We start from the raw sequence: 27,711 nt of genomic DNA, 5'->3' as shown, positions 1-27,711 counted from the left end.
AAGTTCTAGAAGTCATGGGTTGGGCATGGTCAGGATTACAAGGTATCATCAGCAACACTAGTGTTATAGAAAAGGAAGCCAGCACATAATAGTACATATCCAGAGTAGGGCGATTGTCAGATGTTGATGGGGACAGAGCAGAAAACAAGGACCCTGAAGTCCTTGAAGATTTTCTGTAGCTTTACATACTGGAAATGTATGCATGAATAAACTTGTCTAGGACGCTGGCTCAAGCCTGTAATCTGAGCTACCTGGGAGGTGAATATCAAGGGATTATGCATTCAATTTCACAAGACTCCATCTTAAAGAATGGCTAAGCCATTTGTAAGTAAGTGAAACCTTAGTTTTAAAATTATCAATGTAAAAGGGGACAGAGACATGGTTTAAGTGGTATGGTACTGTTAAGCAAACACAAGGCCCTGCATTCAATTTCCAGTCATGGAAAAAATGCTTACTACTTCCACAAGGAACTCACACATATAAAAAGGAAAGTATTTGAAGAGCCTGAAGGCTTAAATTGCAGAGAAACTCAGTGTTTACCATCAATGTGACCTCATATTAAAAGCAGCCTTGCTCATAGTACATGGTCAGGGAGACTGAAGTAGGGGGATTGGGAGTTTGAGGTCAGTCTGGGCTACACAGCCAGATCCCATTTCATAAAGCAAAGAAAGCAAACATACAGCAAAAACAACAAAAACAGTAGTCTTATGTGGCCTAGGAAAACCTGTATTGGTTAGCTAGCTAGCAAGCTAGAATATAGATAGATAGATAGATAGATAGATAGATAGATAGATAGATAATTTAATGACAATGACATGGTATAATGTGTATAAGTAATATTGTATTAAATATCTTAAATACTATGGTATTTGTTATTCATTTTCACAATATCCTATTAGATTTAAATATATCTCAAATCAAATATTTTAAGTAATTTCATGGTCTTCTGAGCAGAAAATTTATCTAAGAGGCTAAGTGAAGGGACCTCCAGGATATAGAAACAAGAGCCATAAAATGTGTGATTGTTGTTCTCAATGTACTATGTTATCTCTCATCTCTTGTGTTGTCCCTTGGTTATCTCATTTTGTTACAGTATCTTACCTTATCTGATATATTGTATATATGTTTACTTGTTTATTTGAAATAGGATAGGGAAGGGGGGAAACAAGATAATTGAGAAGGGATGGGGGAGGGAAATGGAGGCAAAAACATGAGAAAGGGTAGCAATGTTTGTGAAGTAATGCACCTTCCATCTGGCAAATATAATGTAACCCTTCTATTAATTACAATAAAATAAAAATGTATATATATATTGCATTTAAAAATTAAAAAAAGAGAAAAATCTAAGAAGTCAAAGGATTAAGTATCCTAAGATGAAATGTATATTTAAATAAAAAGTTTTCCAAGAAAAGCAGCCTTCAGTTTAGATCTTTATAAATAACAGTAACTGGGAGCTAATATTTGAACTTTTATAATAAAGTAAGTTTTATGTTGATGAGAAATCAGAACTTATTACTTTTACAAGGAATGTTTAGACATCTCAGTGACAGGATCACTATATGAAACATAATTCAAATTATCCAAGTTTAAACACTGACTTTGACAGTAAAATCATTTAATTTTCTACTATGGAAACTGTTTTAATAATTTTACCCATTTTTTAGATTATATCAATTCTTTGAGATGAAGTACTACAGAGAATCAAAAAGATCTGTAAATTTAGCTCTCTTACAAAGAGGGATTTTCATTCCTCAGTAGGAATATGAATGGATAATATTGTGAGGACCTTCTGCCTGCATTTGTCTTCTTCTACCTCTCTTTCTTTTACATCCTAGAGAATCCAGCTCATGAAAACAGGTTCTAGTTTCATTCCCACTCTTTTCTCTCATTCACATCCATTCAAATACCCAACTTTGTATCTCTCTTCTCATTTTTCTTTTTGAGGATTGACCACCTCAAAGGTTTAATTCAGAACAGGCAGCAGAAAATGGTAACAAGAGTTGGAAAATCAGAATGTGGATTGAGAATCAAGAGGTAGTTAAAGGAGGAGAATTTATTCAACATATGTTAAGAATCTGAGCTTGTTGCTCACGGAATACCTGCTGCCTAGATCACACCCTGGTCAGATCAGCCTTCACAGGAAGTGCATTCATGAATGCAATGATAAATACAATGGCTTATGTGTGTGCAGTCTGACCAGCTCTTCGTCCGTCCTTACTACTGACATACAGATGACACAAGCATAGCAAAATTAGTTTAGATTCAAGTTGGAATGAAGCTTTGGACATACAGAAATTCGCATTAGGCCATGATATCTACATCATATTCTGTTTGGAGTGATGTCTGTTTTTGAAGATGTCATCTTCAATACATGTGGGTAATAAAAGTCCACTTGTCTTATTACAAAGTAATGCTGTGGAGAGGCTAGAAGTACTTTTCTTTCAGTCACTCTGCCATCAACCTAATGTTGGGAATATCTCAACCCTCTCCCATGTTTTCCCATTTGTGTATGTATCCGTGTCCTGCCAAAGCACATTTGCTTTGGTGGTATATCTAGCTCCCTTTAGACATGAAAAATCATTAAAGTTCTGTGTTTGGAAAACACACTTCAGATGTACTTTTAGGGGCAGTGAAATATGACATGATTTGGATATTCAAGTCCTACAGATGTTGTTATTATTATTATTATTATTATTATTATTATTATGATGATGATGATGATGCTTTGTAACATAGTCCCAGATCAGTAGATACTACATTATGGAAACTGATATAATAAAAATTCTCACTTCTATGATTGGTCTCCCTTCTAACTCATGGATGATTTGAGAACTGTTTTTTTTTTCAGGTTACCCAAATTTGTGATGCTTTATGGAACCCAGCTTAAAATGAACTTTTACAGAGAAGAGAGACTACATGATAAGGTTTGAAAGGCAGGAGATTTGCGTTTCACCTGTCTCGACCTCTTTCATTATATAGAGGGGATCATCCAGTGAAATTTAGTGTTAAAATGAGTCAAGTCCATTAACTTAACTAAGAACGTAAAGGACCCTTTTGATGAAAACTTTAAAACCCTGAAAAAGGAAATTAAAGCAGAACTGAGGAAAAGGCAAAACCTCCCAAGCTCCTGGATTGGAAGAATCAACATTGTGAAAATGACAATCTTGCCAAGGGCTATCTACAAATTCAATGCAATACCCATCAATATCCCAATGGCATCCTTTAAAGAAATAGAAGAGGCAATTCAAAATTTCATATGGAATAATAAAAGACCCCGTATAGCAAAAACACTTCTTAGCAGAAAGAACAGCGCTGGAGGAATTTCAATTCCAAACTTTAGACTCTATTACAGGGCTATAATTCTCAAAACAGCTTGATACTGGCACAAAAACAGGCCTGAAGACCAATGGAATAGAACTGAGGACCCAGATATTAAACCACAGACCTATGGCCACCTAATCTTTGACAAGGGAGCCAAAAAAATAGAATGGAAGAAAGACAGCCTCTTCAACAAGTTGTGCTGGCAGAACTGGTTAAGCACCTGCAGAAAACTAAAGTTGGATCCTTCTTTGTCACCTTGCACTAGAATTAACTCCAAATGGATTAAAGACCTGGAGGTAAAAGCTGACACACTGAAAACTTTACAGGAAAGAATAAGAGATACACTAGGCCTCCTTGGCACAGGTCCAAACTTTCTTAATAAGGACCAAGAATCACAACAAATCAGAGAAAGGCTGGATAAGTGGGACTGCATTAAACTGCAGAGCTTTTGTATGGCAAAGGACATAGCTAGTAAATTAGTTAGGAAGCCTACAGAGTGGGAGAAAATCTTCACCAACCAAACAATGGACAAAGGCCTCATATCTAAAATATATCAACAACTCAAAAAATTGAATCACTCCAAAAAGTAATCTCCAAAGTAACCCATTAAAAATCCCATTTAAAAATGGGCCAAAGACTTAAAGAGAGTCTTCTCTGAAGAAGAAACAAAAATGGCCTATAGACACATGAAGAAATGCTCAACATCTCTGGTCATAAAAGAAATGCAAATCAAAACAACTCTAAGATTCCACCTCACTCCAGTTAGAATGGCCAGGATCAGGAAAACGAATAATAACAGATGCTGGAGGGGATGTGGCCAGGAGGGATCACTACTACACTGTTGGTGGGAGTGCAAACTCGTTCAACTACTATGGAAAGCAGTATGGCCTTGCCTCAAAAGGCTAAACATAGAACTCCCATATGTCCCAGCAGTTCCACTACTTGGCATTTACCCAACCATCCAGAAACAAGGACATACTAAATCCACTAGCACAACAATGTTCATTGCAGCACTATTCACCATAGCAAAGATATGGAACCAACCTAGATGTCCCTCAGTTGATTAGTGGATCAACAAGTTGTGGTATTTGTACACAATGGAATTCTATGCTGCTGTCAGAAAGAATGACATCGCCCCATTTGTTAGGAAATGGAAAGACTTAGAAAAAATCATATTAAGTGAAGTAAGCCAGACTCAAAGGAACGTAGGCTCAATGGTTTCCCTCATTTGTCATAATCAGTAGAAACCTTGGGCTCTACTAGCAGAGATCTGCAATAGAGCAAAACTGTGATACATAAGGCCATATAGTATGAGGCTAATTGAAAGGACTTCCAGGATATTGAAACAAAAGCCATATAACGAATGATTGTTGTCCTTAATGTACTATGTTATCTCTCATCTCTTTTGCTGTCCCTTGGGTATCTCATATTGTTATAGTATCTCACTTTGTTATCTGATATATTGGATTTATTTGTATTTGGTTATTTGAAATTTGATAGGGAAGGGGAGAAAACCAAGATGGGGGGTGGGTGGTGGGTGGGGGGAGGGTAATGGGTACCAAGACATGTGAAAGGGTATCAATGTATGTGAATTAATGCACCTTCTCTCTGGCAAATATCATGTAACCCTTTTATTAATTACAATAAAAAACAATAAAAAACAAAAAAATGAGACAAGTCCTCACAAATTTGACCAAGCATATGAAAGAAATACCACCAAACAGGTAGAGGTTATGAACACCATGTTGATTGAATGTGGGATGTGTATGCAGATAGGAGTTCTCTTCCTACCTTTCTCCAAAGGAAAGTTTTTAAAAACTAATTTTTTTTTTGCCAGTCCTGGGCTTGAGCTCAGGGCCTAAGCACTGTCCTTGGGCTTTCTCAAGGCTAGAGCTCTACCACTTGAGCCCCAGCACCACTTCTCGCTTTTTTCTATGTATGTGGTACTGAGGAATCGAACCCGGGTCTTCATGCATGCTAGCCAAGCACTCTACCACCAGGCCAAACTCCCAGCCCTTAAAAACTATTTTAATTGGTTGACACAATGTTGTTATACTGTTGAGTAAATGCCATAACTCTCTCAAATGGTTATACTTTTCCTTCATGGTATCATCCCATTAAAACATAAAACAATACAATTAATCTCTACTTATAAATATTAAGCAGAATGTTTTTTTATTGTAATTAGTAAAAGGGTTACATGATATTTGCCAGATAGAAGGTGCATTAATTCACATACATTGATACCCTTTCACATGTCTTGGTACCCATTTCCCTCCCCCCCCACACCCCCCACCCGTCTTGGTTTTCCCCCCTTCCCTATCAAATTTCAAATATCCAAATACAAATAAATTCAATATATCAGATAACAAAGTGAGATACTATAACAATATGAGATACCCAAGGGACAGCAAAGGAGATGAGAGACAAGGTAGTACATTAAGGACAGCAATCATTCATTATATGGCTTTTGTTTCAATATCCTGGAGGTCCTTTCAATTAGCTTCACATTATATGGCCTTATGTATCAAGATTTTGCTCTATTGCAGATCTCTGCTAGTAGAGCCCAAGGTTTCTACTGATTATGACAAATGAGGGAAACCATTGAGCCTAAGTTCCTTTGAGTCTGGCTTACTTCACTTAATATGATTTTTTCTAAGTCTTTCCATTTCCTAACAAATGGGGCGATGTCATTCTTTCTGACAGCAGCATAGAATTCCATTGTGTACAAATACCACAACTTGTTGATCCACTCATCAACTGAGGGACATCTAGGTTGGTTCCATATCTTTGCTATGGTGAATAGTGCTGCAATGAACATTGTTGTGCTAGTGGATTTAGTATGTCCTTGTTTCTGGATGGTTGGGTAAATGCCAAGTAGTGGAATTGCTGGGTCATAGGGGAGTTCTATGTTTAGCCTTTTGAGGCACTGCCACACTGCTTTCCATAGTGGTTGAACGAGTTTGCACTCCCACCAACCCTGTAGTAGTGATCCCTCCTGGCCACATCCCCTCCAGCATCTGTTATTATTCGTTTTCCTGATCCTGGCCATTCTAACTGGAGTGAGGTGGAATCTTAGAGTTGTTTTGATTTGCATTTCTTTTATGACCAGAGATGTTGAGCATTTCTTCATGTGTCTATAGGCCATTTTTGTTTCTTCTTCAGAGAAGACTCTCTTTAAGTCTTTGGCCCATTTTTTAATGTGATGGTTGTTACTTTGGAGGTTAGTTTTGGAGTGATTTGATTTTTTGAGTTGTTGATATATTTTAGATATGAGGCCTTCCGTTGTTTGGTTGGTGAAGATTTTCTCCCACTCTGTAGGCTTCCTAACTAATTTACTAGCTATGTCCTTTTTAAGCAGAATGTTTGATCAGATAATTAGTAAAATTCTGTATTGATAATAATAAAATTTATGTGAGAAGAGAATATGAGAGGGAGGGAGAGTTTGATCAGTGGTACAGTTTCCTTCAGGTAGGAAAAGAAGTCGAAATACATGCTAATTACTCTGATTTGATCATTAAAGAATGTGCACAGGTATCAAAACATCACACCATACTCCATAACTACATATAATTATGTGTCAATTATGAACAAAGTTAAAAAAAGAAATAGTTATGAATTCTGTGAACAAGGATATGCTTTTCTTTTCCTTTTTTGATGTGAGTGCGTATATGTCTATGCGACTGTCTTTTTTTGCATTGATTGTAAAGACTTCTTCAGCTATAAATGCCACTATTTTAGTTTTTATGCTTGGAAAATGTGTTACTTTCAGAGGGAACTAAATACTGAGCTACTTGTAGTCTTTCCTCGTGAAAGATTTTCAATTGTCTAGTCAACATGGTCTCATGGTGATTATCACATGGCTGAACACATTTACTTGTGCTACAAGGAGTACACACAATAGCACAAATCACCAAACCATCACATTTCCCCACAGAAATTCTGTTCTAGGCTCACGTTGCTCACTGTCCCATTGAGGGATCATAGGGTAACATACAACAGACTTTACACCTGAGGTCCAGACATTGCTTAGTAGGGCTTCTCGTGACAGACACTTTGGGGTTTCGAGGTAAACTGCTATGAGGCATTTTTTTGCCAAAGGACAAAAAGTATCCTGCTGCTGCTCACACAGAGCTCCTGCCAAAATGAAAATTCATAGGTATAGCAAAACAATTTACTTAAATGCAGAGAAAGAATGCCCTCTTTTAGAAAGCATGCAGGGGGAAAAGATGAATAAGTCTTAGGAAAATCTTGTATGTAAGCTGCTTCTCTGCTATTATTAGCAAGGTGAGGAGATCTGGGCAATGCTTTGTGGTATTTAAGGACGTTTTTGGCTTCTCTTGGCATCATGCTCTGAAATTATTTTTTCCATTTTTTCATGCTGTCTCTGTAACACGACCTCTTTACATAGTCTATCTCAGGAAATGACAATTGGCTGTCGTAACCCATACAAATTGATTGAATATGACAGCTTCAAGGAATAAATCATCTGTAGAGAAGAAAGGTTTTATTTATCTCCTTATATTTTAATCCTTTTTAACCTCTTTTTGGTTAATTTTATTATTTCAATTAGATCATTGAAAAATCAACACATCACATACCAATCTCCCCTAAGAGCAATCATAAGATTTGATCATTTTTTTTTCTGATACACAAGATAGAGTTTCAGATTTGAATTATTTTATCTACTGAAGTAACTATGAATTCTAAACCAAACTAATGCTGCCATGTGTTTTTAAACAGCTCTAATCTAAAACATCTGGAGAGGCCTGGTTTTGCAAAGGCATCCCTTTCAGGACACTCTGTGGATTTTGTCACTGCTTGAGGTTTTGGCAAACCATCAACATTACTATAATTCTCTTTTCTGAAATATAGCTTTTGACTAGGATTTAAGAGTATTGGGTGTGTGTGTGCATGAATTTTTATGAATATGGGCACTTGTCTACAATTTTTGCTTCTGTTCTCTTTGTTTTTCAGTAGACTGTATTTGTAGTAAACTTTGAAGGAAAAAAGATTTTTCTTGCATGGAAGGTATATACTTAAATTTCATTTCAACCACTCAACATAACATTGGATAAAGTTATCAGGGAAGAAAAACAACAACAACAACAACCTATTGTTAAATAACATACCTATTGTACACAAGTGCTGGAAATAATTTTTAAGTAAGAACAAACAGCATTAGGGAATAACAAAGTAAACTTTATAAAATGATTATGACAAAACAATTAGTAGCATGTAAGACAAAATAAATGTTTAAGGAGACTGTAGTTTAAAACAGTAAGCTAAGTTTTTTAGTGAAGTGATAAAAACAGCACTGTTGGACTTTTTGGCTAGGAATGAACGTACCATTTAATAATATGTAATTGGAAAGAAAACTATAAATTATTTGTTATGACTAAAGCTAGAAGGCATTTCCTGGAAGTAAATGTGATGGCCCAATTTCCACAAATTCTGTTCAATAATAAATGCTTTCAAACAATTTCAAGAGTGAAGCTATGGTGAAACTATCTGAAATGAACTAAAATAATAGCATGGCTGAGACTATTGAAGTCCCGAATTTATTAGTACCATGGTATGTTCATGCAGTTTTATTCATCTGGCAATATGAGGCAACTTAATCAGAAGTCTTTGGTTGAATTGTTGGAGAGGAAATGATATACATTTTATAACAGATATTCTGAAGTTTGAGGTGATTATACTTCTAGAGACAACAAATCACTGCATAGATGTTTCTCTGGAGGCAATAGTGGCTTTAGCATTCACAAATGAGCCTATGACAACACCACAGCCACCCACTTCTTAGTTCTCTTCCAGAAATGAGGTTCCCTCAACATGTTCTTTTGAGTGAGAATATTGACCTGAGAATTCTTTCATTCAATAACATGTTATATTCTTTCAAACCTGCTCTTGCCTATACAAAATACAGATTTAGCTAATGCATCCTCTGTCTTGTATTGTGATCATTAGTAGTGGCACATGGATTCACAGTAATAAAGAATTAAAAAAAGAAAGAAAGAAAACCACCACCTGATAGTCCAGAGAAAGGACTTGGAAAAAGGACATGGGAGGCCATGGGCCTATATATGTCTAGGATAGCAAAAGGCCAGCCATTCTGCACAGAACCTGTGCACTATGGAAGTATCATATGATTCTTTTATTAAGCAATGAAGCCATTAGGGTTAATGATTAATGATTAATAGCCAATGCATTCATATCTAGCAAGTAGCAGAGGCACACTGGCAGAGATGATAGCAAAGCCACCTATACCAGTATAACATCACCAATAACCAAACACTCACATCATTTTATACTCTTCGGTAGATTTCCATTCTCCCAGTACCCCAGTGTTTCCCTTGTTGCCTGGTTCCTCTTATCATTCCTTCTAGAGCCTTGAGTAGTCACATTCTCCTCCATACAGCAACTAAAGATGCAACATTTTTTCACCAGGGGACCCATATACATGGTACTTGAACAGTCCACACAGATTGCCACATATTTTCAACTTCACTTTTGAGCATTATGGTATTTGACATATGGTATTTGACACCTACTAGGTGTATAGTGATTCTAAGTACTTCATTTACATTGTTTGTCTTAACTCTATGAGGCAGAGTTGGGGGGAATGAATGATAATATCAAGCTGTGTAGCCCCAGTGCCCACTCTTAACTAGGATCTACCTAACTGCATCCCTGGAATCAATGCATATCTTATCATCATCTAGTTAGGATATAGATGTTCAATGATGAGAATGAGGAAACTTGGGAATGTTCTCAGATCCCTCCTTTACCTAGCATTTGTGTGTAAAGAGCATGTTGGATATGACCTATAGGAACAAAGTCTAAGCAAGAAGCATAATTGTGGAACTTTCCAGGTGATAAAAAAATTCAGCCTTGCGGAAAAACCTGAACAAGAAACAGCCAGTTCCAGCTCAGCCAATCATTGGTCTGTGGGCGTGGCCGTGTTGGCTGAGTTGGAATAAATGGACATAAGTTAGGTGAAACTTTCTTTAGGAATAAAGCCAGGTGAGAAAACTAAGAATGCCAAGTTTCAGATTGTTCCTACGTGGCTATTTGGTAATAACTGAAATCATCAAATATACAAAGACTGTTTTATTTTTCCAAAAGAAGGGTAATTTATTATTATGGACTCTTCTCCCCTGGAATTTATTTGGACAGATGCTGTAACAACCAGCAAGATAGGACCTAGAAAGAAGTCAATAAATGCATGAGGGAGGCTGGGAATTCGGCCTACTGTTAGAGTGCTTGCCTAGCATGCATGAAGACTCAGGTTCGATTCTTCAGTCCCACATACATAGAAAAAAGCCAGAAGTGGTTCTGTGGATCAAGTGGTTGAGCTCTAGCCTTGAGAAAGCCCAAGGACAGTGCTCAGGCCCTGAGCTCAAGCCCAGGACTGCAAAAAAAAGTATGAGTATAGGAACTCTAATAGTGATTCATGCCCTTATAGGAAGAGACATCAGAATGCTCAAGGACACAGCAGGAAGAATAAACGGAACCAGTCAGAATCTTGATCTTAGACACCCCAGACTCCTAAACTGGGAGATAGCCACTCTTATTTATAAACCATTACATTTATGATAGAGGGTAATAACAGCCCAACGTGACTAATGCACCTATATTATCTTTGGATCTTCACAATAATACTAAAACACTCATCACTCCATTCAGCTCAGACCACTCAGGCCAAGGTTCCTCAGGCCTCAGGGAATGGCTGGAGGAAGGTAGGTAAAGAGGAAAAGAGATATGACAAGCCAGAGGATTTGTTCCTACTACCCTTTGACTTTCACTACACAGAAGTGATAATTCTTGAATCATTTCTTGGTGAAGTACAATTAGCTCACAGGTTGGATCACAGGACAAGCGAACAGAAGAGAAGGACATTTCAGGAGGTGAATACTGTCATTCTGGGGCTCTACATCTATATTGTATGTGTTCACAAATTGGATATTTTTAGCTTTTCTAATGATAGAAAACTTCTACTGGTGGCTCATGCCTGTAATCCTACCTACTCAAGAGGCTGTGATCTGAGGATCATGGTTTAAGGCCAGCCCAGGCAGGAAACTCCATGAGACTTTTTGCTCTAACAGACCATTCCTAAAAGCTAGAAGTGGCATTGTGGCTCATGTGGTAGAGCACTCTCCTTGAGACAAAAGAAGCTCAGAGACTGCACCCAAGTCCAGAGTTCAAGCCCCAGAACCACCCACCCACCCACACACACACACACACACACACACACACACGCACACTCACATGCACCAACTAAACAAATATACAGACAAAAAACTCATTATGCTTGACCACTTGTAAATTATGACAAGGAAATTAACACAAAGAAAACACCTTTAAGGAGCTTGTTCAGAGGTGTGCGCTGGAGGCATACTGGTGCTAGTGGCATGCTGCTACCACACAGCTCACTCCTTCATGAGCATGCCATGAGAAACCACCTTGGATACAATCTCTTTGCAATAATCCAGCAGATAATTCCAATTTCCTTAGATGTGTCTCAATGATTAATTCTGCTTCTTCTCCTGTTACTCTTGGGAGAAGATTCTAGAAGAGGGTTAGATAAAGAATGAAATCTGGCAAGGCAATTTTTCTGCTTCCAACATTCTGGGCCAAAACAAAAAAAATGAAGTTCCTGCTGTTTGGTTTAATAAGAATCATATCTAGCTCAAGCCTCTATCCTCAGAGCAGTCATAATCAGTTGACATAAAAGAAGTGTTTCTGAAGGTCTGCATTTCATTTTGGCATGCCACTTTAAGTCCCTTATGCCTTTTCCTAAAGGCACAAAACAATATTCATCTCGACGTAATTTGTATCTTTCTTGTAACAGTTTAATTTTACCTCTATGTCATACGTGATCTTTAATTTCCCCAAATTTTCCATACTTTGAAATGGGCATCATGATCTATACAACACAAGTTGAGGTTTCCTTTTCTGTTTTCCAATCCTGAGGCACATTGAACATTACATTTAAAAACTGAGCCCTTATGCTGGGTTGCATGTTCTTGACCAAGAACTTTACTTGCCAATTGTAAAATGTCTACTCTGTGTTTTATTTTGAATGACAGAAATTCATGTTCAATCTGAAACACTAGTTTTCAAGGAACTTTTTGTTCTTTTAGCTTCTTCCTTTATGAACTTCCGGAACCATTTCCTAGCACACCCAAGAGAAAAACCTAGGAAGTACTTTTTCCTCATTAACAGGGAAATCATAAGAAAGTTTCCTCTTTTAATGCCAATCAAAATTCCTGAGTCAAATTCTACCACTTTGCTGATTGTAATAGGACTTAACCATTAATTTCAATTTCATATAGTTGTGTCCAACAATTTGATATCTAAAGTTATTTTAAAGGTTTGGATTATGAACCACAATCTGAGTCGAAAGCAAAACAAAAATTGGTAAGAGAGGAATATTGAAATAAACCTCACAATTCCAGCAGAGCCTGGGATCAGGAATTAAAACAAAGCCTCCAGGACTCACTCAGGATCCCAAGCAGTGTGGTCAGCTAGGAATGGAGCTTCAAGTCCCGACTTTCTGTCCCTGTCCTAACCACTAGCCCATGCTCACTCCTGTATTACCAGCTCTTCTCACAGGCAGAACTCTCTTTGAGGTTAGCAGGAACCTCAGGCAGAAACCAAGGCTGGGCAGCTGAGGCCATGAGCTGAAATCTCATCTGTAATCTTTATAGAATCTTAATGAGAAGTGAAGCCACATGGAGGAAAAAATACAACTGAGGGTTTTAAACACTGGCACAAATGATGTTAGTTGCTAACCTTTCTCTTTCTGCTTTTCTCCCTGAAATGGTAAAGGTTTCAGGTCATGGTCAGTTACTGCTCATCACCAGATCATCCTTGAAAAGAGAATGCCAAGAACAACAGCAATAACACACACACACACACACACACACACACACACACACACACACACACACACACACACACACAACCGAAGCGGGAAACATAAAAATAAAAACCTCTGACCACACCAAGCCTCTAAATATAACTTTACTGCTTACCTCAATGCAGATAATTCAAATATATATATATTTGAATATATATATATATATATATTTCTGATTCGATTCATTCCTTTCAAAAGAGAAAGACCGCACCAGGGTAAGCAATGCAGGGTGGTCAGACACATAATCTAATAACAGTGTGTGAAGCCGCTACAGAAGACAGTAGGAGCACTGCCAGCTTGTGTGATGGGGCTTAGTGGCTGATTTCTGTGCAGAATCCACCAATATTTTCCAAGTATAGACAGCTTTTACTGAAATGAAAATAGAAAATGCAGGACCAGCACCCACATTAAAATTTCAGTTTAGTAAGGACATGAAACTGCCATGAAAGGAGAAGATACTTTGGCCTTTTGGCTTGTAACAGAAAGTAAGCCTTCCTGAAGATATCTTTTTAGAATGTGTGTGTGTATGTGTGTGTGCGTTTAGCCTAAAAGCATGTTAGTCTTTGCAAGAGGAAGACTTAGCTGGTCTTTATTTTTTATTCATTCTCCCTCTTGACTTGCAATGATGAGCTTATGAGCCAGTTGGTTTGTTTGCAATTATGCTTGAAAATAAATCAACAACACTTGAGTATCTCAATATTTTTAAATGTTTGAAAGAATGTTAAGAGCCAGGGACCATATGTTACTAACAATTTATGAAAGTAGAAATTATAAGTTTCCCTATGGTCATTCTTCTTTTCTACCAAGCAAAACTATTTGTCTAATTTTGATACCAAAGAATACTACTGTGGATTCAATTCTTATTTTAATGAGCTAGTGTCTAGAAAGTACCAATTGTAAGATGGATATAAGAAAAGTCAAAGAAAAAGGTCAAGAGCGTGGTTGTTCTCTTGAACATCCTTGACATCTGAAGGCTCTCTGAACTTCCCTTTATGGTGAGAATACAGTAAAGATGGCCACATCTAGGATCATATCTAGCCAATGTTTTAAAAATATCAGATTATCAAAAATAAAATTTGAATATGCTGCATAGCTTTTGTCATCAATTTCTATGCTTTCTCAATTATGGCTCAGGACATAGATTTAAATAAATTATATTCTCTGTAAGTAAAAACAAAGTAACATTTAAAAAATATGAAGAATAAAAAGAAAAAAGCCAGAAATCATGTTGTGGCTCAAGTGGTAGAGCTCTAGCTTTGAGAAAGCCCAAGGACAGTGCCCAGACCCTGAGTTCAAGGCCCAGGACTGGCAAAAAAAAAAAGTATAATATATGGCTATATAAAGAAAAAAACATTTTTAAAGTTATCCAAATGGCTGCAATGTTCAGCTAAAACAGAGTCCATTGTGTTCCATTTCTTTTCTCATCAAGCCTACTCCACTAAGCCATTCCTGCAGGCTTTTTCTGTATCTCTGTACTTTAGAATAAAAAAATTTGACTTCAAACCTGGCAGTGTCATTTACAGCTTTGTTTGAAACAGTAGTCTAGATATTGAGGAGAAGTTTTTTTTTTTTTTTTTTTTTTTTTTAGATGTGATTAACATTTAACTTAGTAGACTTTGAATAAAATGGATTACTCTCAATAATGAGAATTGGTCTCATCCACCCAGCTGAAGGCCTTTATGAACAAAGGCTATTTGCAAAGCCAAGTCCTGCCTTGTTTTTCTGCCCTACACATTTCAGGCTTAAATTTACTCATTCAATGTTATCTGAATCTTTATCTTTCTGGCCTGCCTAACAGATTTGTGCTTGATAGTCCCATGATTCTTAAAAAATATCAGTTTCTCACACTCTTCTTACTTATATATAAGAATTTCTAAATTTGAATCAGTTTGCATATGTATATATAGATATGTATATAATATCTATCTATCTATAGATCTATCTATCTATCTATCTATCTATCTATCTATCTATCTATCTACCTATTTATTTACATCTTATGGGATCTGTTTTCCTGGAAAACCCTGGCTAAAACACCAGGAATCCTTAGACTTAATACAATCGTACATCAGCATGCTGAAATTAAGTTTCAGAAGGCCCCTACTCCTGGATACCAAACTCTGTTTTTCTTTGTGTATCTTATTATAAAATGGCAAATAAGTGAATATAACTTATCCACATCTTCCTGTATACTTGTATACTGTATACTTCCTGTATAAAATGTAGGTACCATGCTGACTATTGGTCTACTGTATTGTTTAAGGAACAATGGCAAGAAAAATGTACATTTTCATTACAGATGTAATTTTTTTCCCAAATGTGTTCTGGCTGCAGTCTATGGATGGAGAACAGATGACTAAGATTCCCTTTGCTCCACTCACCTTTTGCTCTTTCTTTCCTGAGAGGCATGCAACACGTTCCAATTGGTCCAATTCTCTGCCCCCCACAGCTAGATCACCCAAAGACAATTAATTTAATAGCACACAATAGACACTACAGTGATAGTGAGCAATTTGACTTTTATGCTTATCTAAGTGTGTCTTCCATGAATATTATGGTTCACTTACATCAACTATTTGTTTTAAAAAGTAGAATGATGCTTTTTAAATATCTTTAAATGTATTAAATGTGGTTGAATTGAGCAGCTTTTATTTGATATTTAGTGGCAGAGACTTCATGTCCTTTTGCACATGTCAAATTATATCCTGAGCACATAAAATCATTCTCAATTTCTTCAATGAGGATACAAAGTAGAATATACAGTTATTATCTACTCCTGGTCCCCAAGTAACTAAGAAAGTTTAGAAAATACAAAGGGAAACTAAAAATGACATTTCATGCTTATCATTAAAATTTTTCATAAATGATCCTAAAGGTACCAGGAAAACAAAAAAAGTAAAGATAATCTATTTATTTAATCAAGCAATAATAGCATGAACTACTATCACATGATAAAATCAGTTATTAAAACAACTCTAATTAATTCTATTAGTCAAAATTTGTTTCCTCATGCTATAATAGCTTGTTCCTATTGGCTTGTTTACTATGTAAAGCAGTGATTATTAAGTATATTGTGCTATTGCCACAGTGCCACAGAATATTAGTAGTCAATATAATTTAAAATTAAAAATTATAATAAACATAATATACATTGTCTAAAGTGATCTGGAGTACTTCTTATATTCTTAAAATTAAAGATATTCTTTGTATAACATAAAATTTTTGTATTGGCAGAGTTTTTTTTTTTAAGTGCACTTCTTACCCAATGATCCTTAGAGCATTTTCCTGGCAACAAACCTCTTTAAACTAAGCAACATTAGAGTTTTGTGCTTCTATGTTTATAGAAAAAGTATATCAAACTGACAAACTCGATAATCTTAAAAAATCAAAAGAAAAAAAACTGTTCTCATTTCAAAGGTTCAGCAACTAAAGGTTATTTACTATGCAGACTAGACTTCTTGTTAAGTTGTTTTTGAGATAGTAAATTAGAAAAACATGGTCAGAGTTAGAGGCTACTCAATCACATTGAAGTTGGGACTTTTATTCCAGCACCTCCTGTCCCCAAAAGTGTATCTGATCGTGCTCTAAAGTCTAAACATATTTAACTTATAAAACATACTCATTCTTTGACCTAAAATAGCCCAAATCTTCCCCCAACCAATAGGTTTAACTCCCATCTTCAAATGTGTTTATATTCAATGACCTACCTGCTATTCAATATCTGTGAGTTATAATATTGAAACTTTGAGCTGGAATGTTTGCTTTCCATTTCCCTATGCATAATCATAGGACAGGAGCATTAAGAAAGGGGGTGGTGCCCTGGCCAGTGCTAAGACCTGTTATTTAGGCAGAGACATGGCAACAGCGCAAAGCTCAATGTGTGTAAGTGTAGAATAATTTTAGGCTGTAGGGTGTCAAACGGAAGAGAAGACATGTGTAAGTAAATGTAAGAGATAAAACATCTCAAACTATCTGATATTATCTGTACTCACTAAGTAGAAACAGCAACCACATTTCTTAATAGTTCAAGAAATATTGGTGGTACATCTCCCACCAACCTAACTCTACAAGTTTTATTATCAGCAAAACAATATGGTGCCTATAAACTTAGACCTGGCAAAATCCATTGAACTGTATTTCAGAGAGAGAAGGCAATTGAAATGGTAGTACTGTGAGGATGGCCACGTGGGTGGCGAAGCATATGCTGTTGCTAAGCAGAGGAAGTGGTACACCACAATTTCTTTATAAGTGCGAGGTCTTTATAAACTCATCCTCTTGGGGACTGTTTTAAATAGAAAGAAAATGACACAGTCCCCAACCAGGCTTCCTAACTGTTTGAGGAGGGTTGCCACTTTCCCCAAACATTAGGTTACTGTAGGGGGGAATTTTCCAAAATTGTCAACAATTCCATTTTTAAACTTCTTTCTTCCTCCCAACCTAAGACAGATGTAATACAGCATGAACTATATTTAGACAAACAGGAGAGGCAAGCTATTTTTACTCTGCTGACTCTTACCTGACAGTGGAAAACATATTCTGGTGTGGTTTTCTTAAACTTCATGTTCCAAACTAAGGCCACTCCATCTGGTTCATGGGGAGCATCTTCATTGTTGTTGTAAGAAGCAACCATCAGTTCAGGGTACTAAATGGAAGAGGTCATGAGGACTCATTATCCAAAGATGACAACACAAGGAAATCATCCTTATTCCTACAGAAACATACTGTACTACATAATTTTGTTTTGTCAGTCATGGGGTTTGAACTCTGGGCCTGGGTAGTAGCCCTGAGTTCTTCAGCTCAAGGTTAGTGTGCTACCACTTTGAGCCACAGCACCACTCCCTGTACTACATTCTTTAAATGGTTCTTTCTTTTAACACTGTGCCATAGTTAATATTCACCTATTACCCTAAACCACTACAATCTGTTTATGGTCTCAAACACAGTATGTATTCTTACATGGTCATTGTCAATTAACCAAATTCTGAACTGCAAACACTATGTGACTTCTCTGGTTTATCTGACATTTGGGGGCCACACTCTCACCCCTCCCTCCCTGGCTCCTATATTAGCTTTCATTATAACTTTCCTAGTTTTCTTCCTTGATTACATTTTAAAGTTCTTATAGGTTCTCTTTTTGTTACATATATCCCAAAGGATGTATCTTAAGAGCTGTTTTTCCTCCTCATTTTTGCCTCTGTTTACATATACTCTACAACTACTCCATGATCATAAAAATCTTACTGTGGTAACACTTTTTCAAGTCTTTCTCTAAGCTTGATAACTGTCCAAGTTCAGATCCAACTGGGGATTCCCCAAGGATGTTCATAAATATATCAGATGCAACACAGAAAAATAAGTCTATCATTTTCCATATGAAACTTACTGCTCTTTCAATATTTCTACTCTATCATTCTATCATTCTGTGCTTTTCCTGCTTAGTCTCCTACAACCTTTATTTCCTATTCCCCAATACTATTACCTGTCTCACAGGCTTGTTGTGAGGCCCACAAGTACACTTCTTTGCCTGAGTCTGATCTCACTATCCTGGCTCAGCATAGACATCAAGCCCTCCAGATAAACTTATCTAATCGCCCATCCCCTTCCTTGCCTCTTAGCACTCTGAGTATGTTGTGCCCTTCCTGTTAAAGCACCTGTCCAGTTATATTGATCTTTCCTATAGGTTCTTTGAGTACAGGGGCTGGAGTTTATGGATCTCTACTAAATTTATGGATGTCTACTAAATCTTCGGGCATGACAAGGATAAAAATCTAGATTTGTTTTAATATTTTTGGTAACTGTGGTGAGTAGAAATATTTAATCCTTTGTTGTCAGATAATACCAATAAGTAAAAGATTAAATGAAAGAAACTAAACAATAAAAAAGAGGGCTCTATAGTGATGTTTATGTGAGAAATACTCACTGAGCCCTATTAACTCTTCTTCCTATGATTAAATAACCTAAAAATGAGACTCATAAGGGATGTTTATGAGTTAGAAGCTATTTCATGAAAATTCCACTTCCACTTGGAATTTTCATGAGGCATCATCATTAAACAGGTAATTGTATCTTTAAACAAATAGATATGTAATGTATACTGTATATATATATATATATATATATATATATATATAGCCAGTCCTCTGGGGCTTAAACTCAGGCCCTGAGCACTGTCCATGGGTTTTCTCAAGGCTAGAGCTCTATCACTTGAGCCACAGCACCACTTCCAGCTTTTTCTATGTTTGTGGTATCAAGGAATCAAACTCTTGTCTTTGTGCATGCTAGACAAGCACTCTACCAGTAGGCCAAAATCCCATCCCAACACTGTATATATTTAAACTTAAGATGACCCATATAAATTCGAGCACTGTCTCCACACTCCCTCCCCCACCCCCACCCTAAACATAAACCTTTATTCATAATCAGTCTTTCAGTCACAGAGAGTTGTAACTTGCCGGTTGGTACAAAGGAGGTGGAAGTGTACAGCTCTGCACACGTAGGTGGCCACCAAGGGAAGTAATCCTTCTTTATTAGAAAATCCTTCTCAGTAGATGCATCAAAGCCTATTAACCAAGGCCTTTGATTCAAAGCCCATTCAATGAAACTAACATCCAGATAAACACAGAAGTCTCCAGACTGTCCAAAGGAAGTTTAACTATGTCACATGTGAAAAGGCAAAGTCTGTAAACACCAACCCCACTCCCACAGGGGCCACAGAGCAACAGATGTGTCTGCAGCAATACCCCACAGCTTCACATCTGGCTCTCATCGATGGCACAACTTGCCTCTTTTCTTTTTTCCTTTTAAGGGTATTTTAACATATTTAGCTTTCAAATTCACTTAGAAAACAGTCTATGCTATAGTAAAATACCAGGGAAATGCCTTTGGCAACATTTCTGTAAGTGGGATGACAAGACCTGTAGTTAGTGATTTAAATCTTATCTCATGATTTCAAAATGTCTCACAGTATGTCTTTTGCTGCTGTTGGCTTGTTTTAGCACAACTAGTTACATTTTCTTTTCCTTTCTTGTTTTTTTTTCAATGAAGTCTTTCAACAATTATTTACAATAAATCTTTGAAATGATGAACTAATTGTGAAATTTGTAAGTGATTTAATTACCCACTGGTAGGTTATCCAATATTAACATTAGAGGGGAATTTAACTCTAACACAGCATCAGCTCTGTTCTCAAGCCTTATTCCTTCTTAAACAGAAGTAAAATGCAAAATATCCTGGAGAGGAAGCAACCAACTTGCCTTAAGTGCTTACTGCATTCCAGACACTGAGTTGGGTGAGGCTTCAAGTCATTTGTTCCTCACAATCTTTGTAAAGCAATGCTTTATTCTGTTCTAAGAAACCAGGAATCCCCAGGCACATAACTTCTTTCCAGTTACATTGCTAATAACTGATGAAGTGAGGATCTCTATTCAAGTCTGTTGAGCTTCCTTGACCATTGCCTTTACCTCTCAACTGTGGCATGGGTCAAATGCCAAATGCACAGATGAAAAACAACACCCTCTGCTCTATAAGAGCCCAACCTCAAGGCATATATAGAAACTGTAAAAACCATGTCTCTATAGATACACTTCCTGTGTAGGATGGGGTAGGGATGGGGTGAGATGTGATGAGGATAGTTGGAAGAAATTTGTGAGAAGAGAAGAGTCTTGAGTTGAGGCTTGCCATTTGAACTGGGTAACTGAGTATAAGAAGGAGGAGACAATGGGCAAGAGCAGAAAAACAGCACAGATTATTCCTGGGAATCTCTCTACTTGTCTCACAAGATTCCCTTGCTGGGAATTACTCAATTCTTAAGTGTCTAGGAATAAGTAATCAACTGTATGGCTGATACTTGACCAAACTAATTTAATGATATTCTCTAACTGAAGTGTAAATTTTGAACTGAGATCTATAACCCATGGGCTGAGGCTAATAGCAACACCCTACTGGTCTCTGGACTGTCAACTTTTTAAACTATTGCTAAGTTCCCTTAATTTTTTCTGTGGTTCCCGAATTACCTTAGTGCCTGTCTATTTCATTTCCTATTTTTATTTAACCTAGCAGAAGGATATTTTGTTGTTGTTGTTTTAATATAGTAAAGAAAACATATGGATGGCCTGTTGCTTGTGACAGGAAGTGTAAAAGGAAAAGGTTCTGGAAGGTATAAGTACTGGGTCCTGAGTACAGGTGAGTGATGTTTGATTTTTTTTGACTGAAGAGGAAGGAGGAACAGTCACATTTTACAACTCCTAAAAAATCCCTGCTACTATTATCCTGAAGCCTTATTCTGCTCTTCCTCTTTAATAACCTGTTTAATAACCTGGCTCCATTCACAAAGTATCTTTATCCCACAGACATATAAACCTGGTCTTGAGAATCTCATGAAAGTTTTGTTAGGATTCCAATTTTTATTTGTTTTATTGCAAGGGTTGTGTACAGAGCAGTTATTCTTATACCCTTTACAAACTGTATTTTTTCAGAATTGCTTACCTGTTCCCCACAGTGTATAAGGGCAGATCTCTCTCTCTCTCTCTCCCTCTCTCTCTCTCCCTCTCTCTCTCTCTCTCTCTCTCTCTCTCTCTCTCTCTCTCTCTCTCTCTCTCTCTCTCTTCCACACAGACACAGACACACACACACACAGACACACAGACACACACACACACAGACACACAGACACACACACACACACACACACACACACAGGCAAAATAAATGTCATCTCTCCATCATGACATTTCTGCCCTTCCCAATGTCACTTCCCGCAACACAAACACCAGCCAGGATGTTGTCTTGAAACAAATTCATGGGAAATGGGTCCAATCATATACCTCAGTAAGATAAGAGTTGATCCCTAATGCTGGCCCAGTGGCCTCTCAAGGACTGTGGACTCAGGAAGATACTAATAGCTTTTGGTTGAGACTTGTGTCAGATACATTTTCTGTGTAGTTTCCAGACCCTTGGTGAACATGCACAACTAAGTGTTTCCTTAGTCTTGGCTCTGATTTCTCTGCATATACCCAAGCATACTCATGGACCACCCACAAACTGGTGGAAAGAGGTTGGAAAAACCCTGTTTGTCTTACTGTTGGTCATGCTCTGCGTGCTTTGCTGAGTGGATGTAAAAGGGGATTCAGGAGGAGAGAACATCCACCCATTTGGTGGACTGATGACAGTCCAGTTGTGGGGAATGTTTTGGCTCTTCCATTCTCCACAGATGAGGTTGGATTCTTATCACCCATTTAATCCTCCGCCTCCAAAATCTCTCCTCCCTACATTTGCCTAAATCCCAGTGTTCACAGAAGTCCTTCCCTGCAAAGGATTGTTTAGAGCACTTGACTTGGCTGCACAGCATTCAGCATTTGCAAGCTGTCTTCTTACAGATTTAGTAGTCCTTTGTGGGAGGAGAGGGAAGGGGAGGCTGTGGTTAAGAACAAATGCCTTAGAAGGCTAACAGGCTTGACTTGGACTATACTACATCCACTAAAGCAATTTGTAGCAAGTTTCACAGCTTCTCTGCAGCCTCAGTTTCTTCAACTATGCCATATAAATGTGAAAAGTTGCCTCATATGATTTTATGAGGATGAAACAAGATAAAGCTTTCACAGAAATTGGCACAGTGTTTGGTAGATGAGATACACAAATTAAGGCATAGGCACAGGGACTAGACTACCTACTTCAAATTCCGATATAAACACAACTGAACTATACACCTTTGTACATGTTGCTTAGCTGCTCATTGCTGGGCATCGTGCATGGCATATTGTCAGCTGGCTAATTTGCTTATCAAGTAAACTTTTGGTAAATTTTCCTGCTTTCACTGCCCTTACCACACCGGGAGTTGAGACTTTTTTTCTATTGGTAGGGGAAATTTAGGCAATGATGTGTTTAGCTTTATATTTTCAGAAACTGGTTAGATGGCTTGAGGAAAAAAAACCCACTGATTGGATATGCATCAAGGTCAGATAGAAGTTAAAAATAGCACATCTTTATAAGAAGATTAATACATAAGTGGAACATGGAGAGTCTTAATGACAGACTTGGTCTAGAAGATGATGCTCAAAGTTATGCTCTATATTTCTGGGTTCACTGCAATGCCTTTAACATAGATATAATAGGAAAGAAAGGATATGAGAAATAGGATATGTGGTAATAAGGAATGTAAAATCAGTTTAAAATTCTATATGACATCTGTGGGGCTTTGTCTAGGATACAAACTTGAATCCAGGAGAGAGACCAAGGAATAGAGCAGGCAGCACAGGCTGTAGTTGAATCTACAGATAGGAAAATGATTTTCCCCAGAAAGAGTATTGAGACAAAGGGTAAATGCAGAGGGGATGACCAAGGAATTCTTGAAATGTCAGAGAACTAGCAGAAAGTAGAATGGACCAATGAGAATTAAATGGAGGAAGAGTGTTTCTAGAAGAATAAAAGGGATATCAATGTACTGACAACCTGACAAACGTAACTGTAACCCCTCTATATATTACCCTGAAAATAAAATGAAAAAACAGTAAGGCAGTCACTAAGCCAATTTACAAAGAGGTGGGAACAGATGAAGGCTTCAAAATATCCACAATATTAGAACTGTGAAATTCAGTGCTGACTCTAATTAGAGTTTTATAGAGAGAATGATTTAGCTTCTTTTTTCTTTTTTGCCAGACCTGTGCTTGGACTCAGGACATGGGCACTGTCCTTGGGCCTTTTCAAGGCTAACATTTTACCACTTGAGCCACAGCACCATTTCTGGCTTTTTTTCCTGTGTTTGTGCTAACAAGGAATTGAAACCAGAGCTTCCTGTATGCTAGGCAAGCACTCTACTACTAGGCTATACTCCTAGCCCCTGTTTTGCTTCTTGTGTGGTACTCAGCACATAGTAGGGACTCAATAAACATAAACAACTGTGTAGAGAATGAAAACAAAGCCTTGGAAAATAGGAAAGAAAATCAAGAGGCATAGAGAAGACAATTGTTAGTAAGCATATACAATGAGGAAAAATCAATCTGTATTTATTTTTTGTTTAATTTCACATAAATTTTTGACGGTCCTCAAGGCCTAGTGCTATCCTGAGCTTTTCCCTTCAAGACTAGCATTCTACCACTTGAGCTACAGCTTCATTTCTGGATCTACAATTTGGCACTACAGTCTCACAGGCCTTCCTGTCCTCACTAGTTTAGGATTGAGAGCTGAGATTTCTCAGATCTCAGTCTCGTATGTAGCTAGGATTGCAAGCATGAGCCACTGACATCTGGTTCTAGTCATCTTTTTTATAGAAAGGCCATGAAGATATAAGCTCAACTTGAACTTTGCCAACTTACCTGGAGAGACCAGTCCATACAGGTGACCACTCGATGCTTGGACCAATGCTCGTCATAGAACTGACGATTGAAAGAGAGATTGGCTCCAGCTTGAACATCTCTAGGAAGGTTTAAAGAGCAGTGACAAATATGACACTCCAGAATGAGGCTTATCTCTATGTTGCTCCTAATGAATCAGTGAAATGGCAAAAGTATGTCACATAATACTCTCAGAGGCCAACATGTCAATCTAGACAGTAAACTCTGATCATAAATAAATGAAGTAAAGATGGTCTCCTTTACGAAAAGCTCTCTCTATAGGCACAGAAAAGTTTTCCACATGTTATTCTAAGCCTGGTATGAAATATCAAATTTGTTTCAGGTTCCCATGTTGGCTGATCTTGAAGTATACTGCTTCTAATTGGTTTTAGCCTGAAGCACGGTTTATTAAATTTCCCCACTATCAAGGGAGCATAGAAAAAAGGCAACTCTTTGTTACCCTTGTCTGAATATGTCATTAGAAGTGACATACATGTTTCTTTCTCCATGTAAATTCTGTCAGGCTTCCTTAGCTGCCTCCTTGCCCAGCAGTGGTAGTGATCATTGGTTTTCTTTCTTTTTCTTTTTCTATTCTTTCCTTCCCCCTTCTCCCTCCTTTCCTCCTTCCCTCCCTTCCTCCTTCCCCCCTTTCTTCCTCCCTCCCTCCCTCCCTCCCTTCCTTCCTTCCTTCCTTCCTTCCTTCCTTCCTTCCTTCTTCTTTTTTCTCTCTCTCATTCTTTACTGCTTCTTTCTTTCCTTCATTCCTTCCTCCCATCCTCACTTTGTGCTGGTTATGTGGCTTGAATTCAAGGCCTAGGTGCTCTCCTTTAGCTGTTTTTGCTCAAAACTGGTACTCTAACATATAAGCCACAGCTCCACTTCCAATGGTGATAATTTCTTCCATGAGACAGTCTAGTGAAGAATGAGGGATTTGCCAGATGTGTTTCACACACTTAACATTTCTGTCAGGGTCAAAAACAGCATTTAGGTTTAAAACAGCATCTAGGCTCTTGGTTACTAGGTTAATGCTCAATTGATGCCAATACCACCTTTGAAGAACTCTGTACTGCTCATATAGTAGCTCCAGGAGAATGAGGACTTAACGTGAGTAATTTCTGTGCTCTGTCAGCAGTTCTTAGCTGTGCAAAAAAAAAAAATGCTGCCTAAATTGCTTGAGTTTCAGTTCAGGAATTCCTCTACCTTCACTTTTCTCTCCATTTGCTTGCTGTTTTCCATTGGTTATACCCCATCTCATTCATCTTTTCTTTTTTTTTGCCAGTCCTGGGCTTGAGCTCAGGGTCTGAGCACTGTCCTTGGACTTTCTCAAGGCTAGAGCTCTACCACTTGAGCCTCAGCACCACTTTCGGCTTTTTCTACATATGTGGTACCAAGGAATCGAACCCGGGTCTTCGTACATGCTAGGCAAGCACTTTAACCACTAGGCCAAACTCCTGGCCCCCCCATCTCATTCATCTTATATAGCTCTTTTCCAGACCAGATAATGTGGCTTGAGACTATTCATTTGGATTCAAATCAGCTCACCTATTATGATCCCTACCCTAACCCCAATTCTTCATCAGATCCACTATTTCAAATTCAGGCAGATGCACAGACATTCAGAAAATAGTAGCACTAACAAAATCAACTGAACTATAAGCAGTGGCTCTTTAAGAGAAGATAAACACTGTAGGACAAATTGTTCAATTTATATTCAAAGTATTCTATCCTTGCGGCCAACTCTTGAGAACAGTTTAATAGCTCCACCTTGGAACTGTTTCCTGAGCCTCTGTTACATTTCTTTGGGAGTCCTCAATGATGATACTACATGGTCCTTTAATAATGCATTTGAATTTTAGACAGAGTGAAAAACCAGGTCTGATTAAAAAGTCAAGCTCTTGGACAAAAAAATTTGTAGCTAAAACCTAGCTATGTCATTTCTTACAAGGCTTATAAAGTACCTCCTGTTACCCTATGATGACAAGTTGCCTTGTTTTCTTAAAATTTAATTGATCTCTAATATCCTCTAGCTATATCTGTTTCCTAAAATGTATATGTATGTGTATGAACGTATATATATACATGCAGATGTATATGCATAATCTTATAAATTGAAAAAAAGAGCAGTTTCCAGTCTCTCATCTGTCTTATTGGTGATCCCATGTTTCATGCTTAGTTTCTTCAGCTTTCTGTTTGCTGAGACATTAAAACTAGATGTAGTGAATGATACACCCATTTCCTTTGCTGCTGATGAGAATGTTTTCCCAAAGGACAATGAATGAGACTCTGTCTACCTTTTTCACCTGGACCAGAATGTAGGAACCAAATTCTAAAGCATTTCATAGACACACATAATAATTACAGGGAAATTTGAAGAGAGGAGTTACAAACAAAGCCCATTGTCAAAGCTGATTGACAAGAACAATCCTGGAATTTCATCTTCCTCTGATGTGATCAATTAATACATAAAAACATTCTCAGAATCAACAGATGGAGCATTGCATGTAAAAGAGCCTAAGGCTAGCGGATTGCTTGAGCCCAGGGATTTGGAACCAGCCTGAGCAACATAGTGAGACTTTGTCTTGTTTTAAAAAATAAGAATAAAGACAACATCAGACAAATGATAACTTGCCATAATATATATAGTATCCGGTACCTATCTATCAACATAGATATTTTAATGTATGGAAGAGACTAACCCATCCTTTTCCTCTAGCTCTCGACCACTGTAGTCAAAAAAGATGTCGGAGTCTTCAGCCAATGCTCTTTCAATTACCCGAATTGTTCCATCAAAAAAGATGAGGAATTCCTCTGAATGAAGGATCTGCTGTTTTTCTTCCTCAGTCAGTTCTCTTGGAGGAGCTTTTGATATAAAAGAAAATGTTAGGAGAAAAAAGAGTCACAATTAAAAATTTTTTTCAGAGCAACCAAATTCTTAGGACATTGTCAAGAGTGTAACAAAACACACCATTATTAATATTGATTCTAAATTATTCCAAAAAGCTCTTGTAGATATTCCTACATATCATATCTGCAAAAATCACTGTTGTGAAGAATGTGAAGTGATTATAAATAAAAATTGGCCACTAGCACAATGATGTTCATGGCAGCACAATTTACCACAGCAAAGATGTGGGACCA

The 27,711-nt window shown here is 37.5% G+C and overlaps 1 protein-coding gene across 1 annotated transcript in view; it reads right to left on the bottom strand.

The window, feature by feature from the left end:
• Dync1i1 (dynein cytoplasmic 1 intermediate chain 1) overlaps positions 1 to 27,711 on the bottom strand; it is a 266,609-nt gene that overhangs the window by 87,563 nt on the left and 151,335 nt on the right. The window contains exons 8-10 of the mRNA XM_090333142.1: positions 27,270 to 27,432; positions 24,556 to 24,655; positions 17,763 to 17,888 (exon numbers count right to left, since the gene is read on the bottom strand). Of these exons, the coding sequence (XP_090189268.1) occupies positions 17,763 to 17,888; positions 24,556 to 24,655; positions 27,270 to 27,432 (389 nt within the window). The remainder of the gene's footprint in view (positions 1 to 17,762; positions 17,889 to 24,555; positions 24,656 to 27,269; positions 27,433 to 27,711) is intronic.

The sequence above is a fragment of the Megascapheus bottae genome, chromosome 5 (assembly GCF_031878675.1).
Source record: "Megascapheus bottae isolate mThoBot1 chromosome 5, mThoBot2.hap1, whole genome shotgun sequence".
Classification (NCBI taxonomy): domain Eukaryota; kingdom Metazoa; phylum Chordata; class Mammalia; order Rodentia; family Geomyidae; genus Megascapheus; species Megascapheus bottae.
The sequence above is the reverse complement of the archived record's forward strand: the minus strand, read 5'-3'. Positions and strand labels throughout refer to the sequence as shown.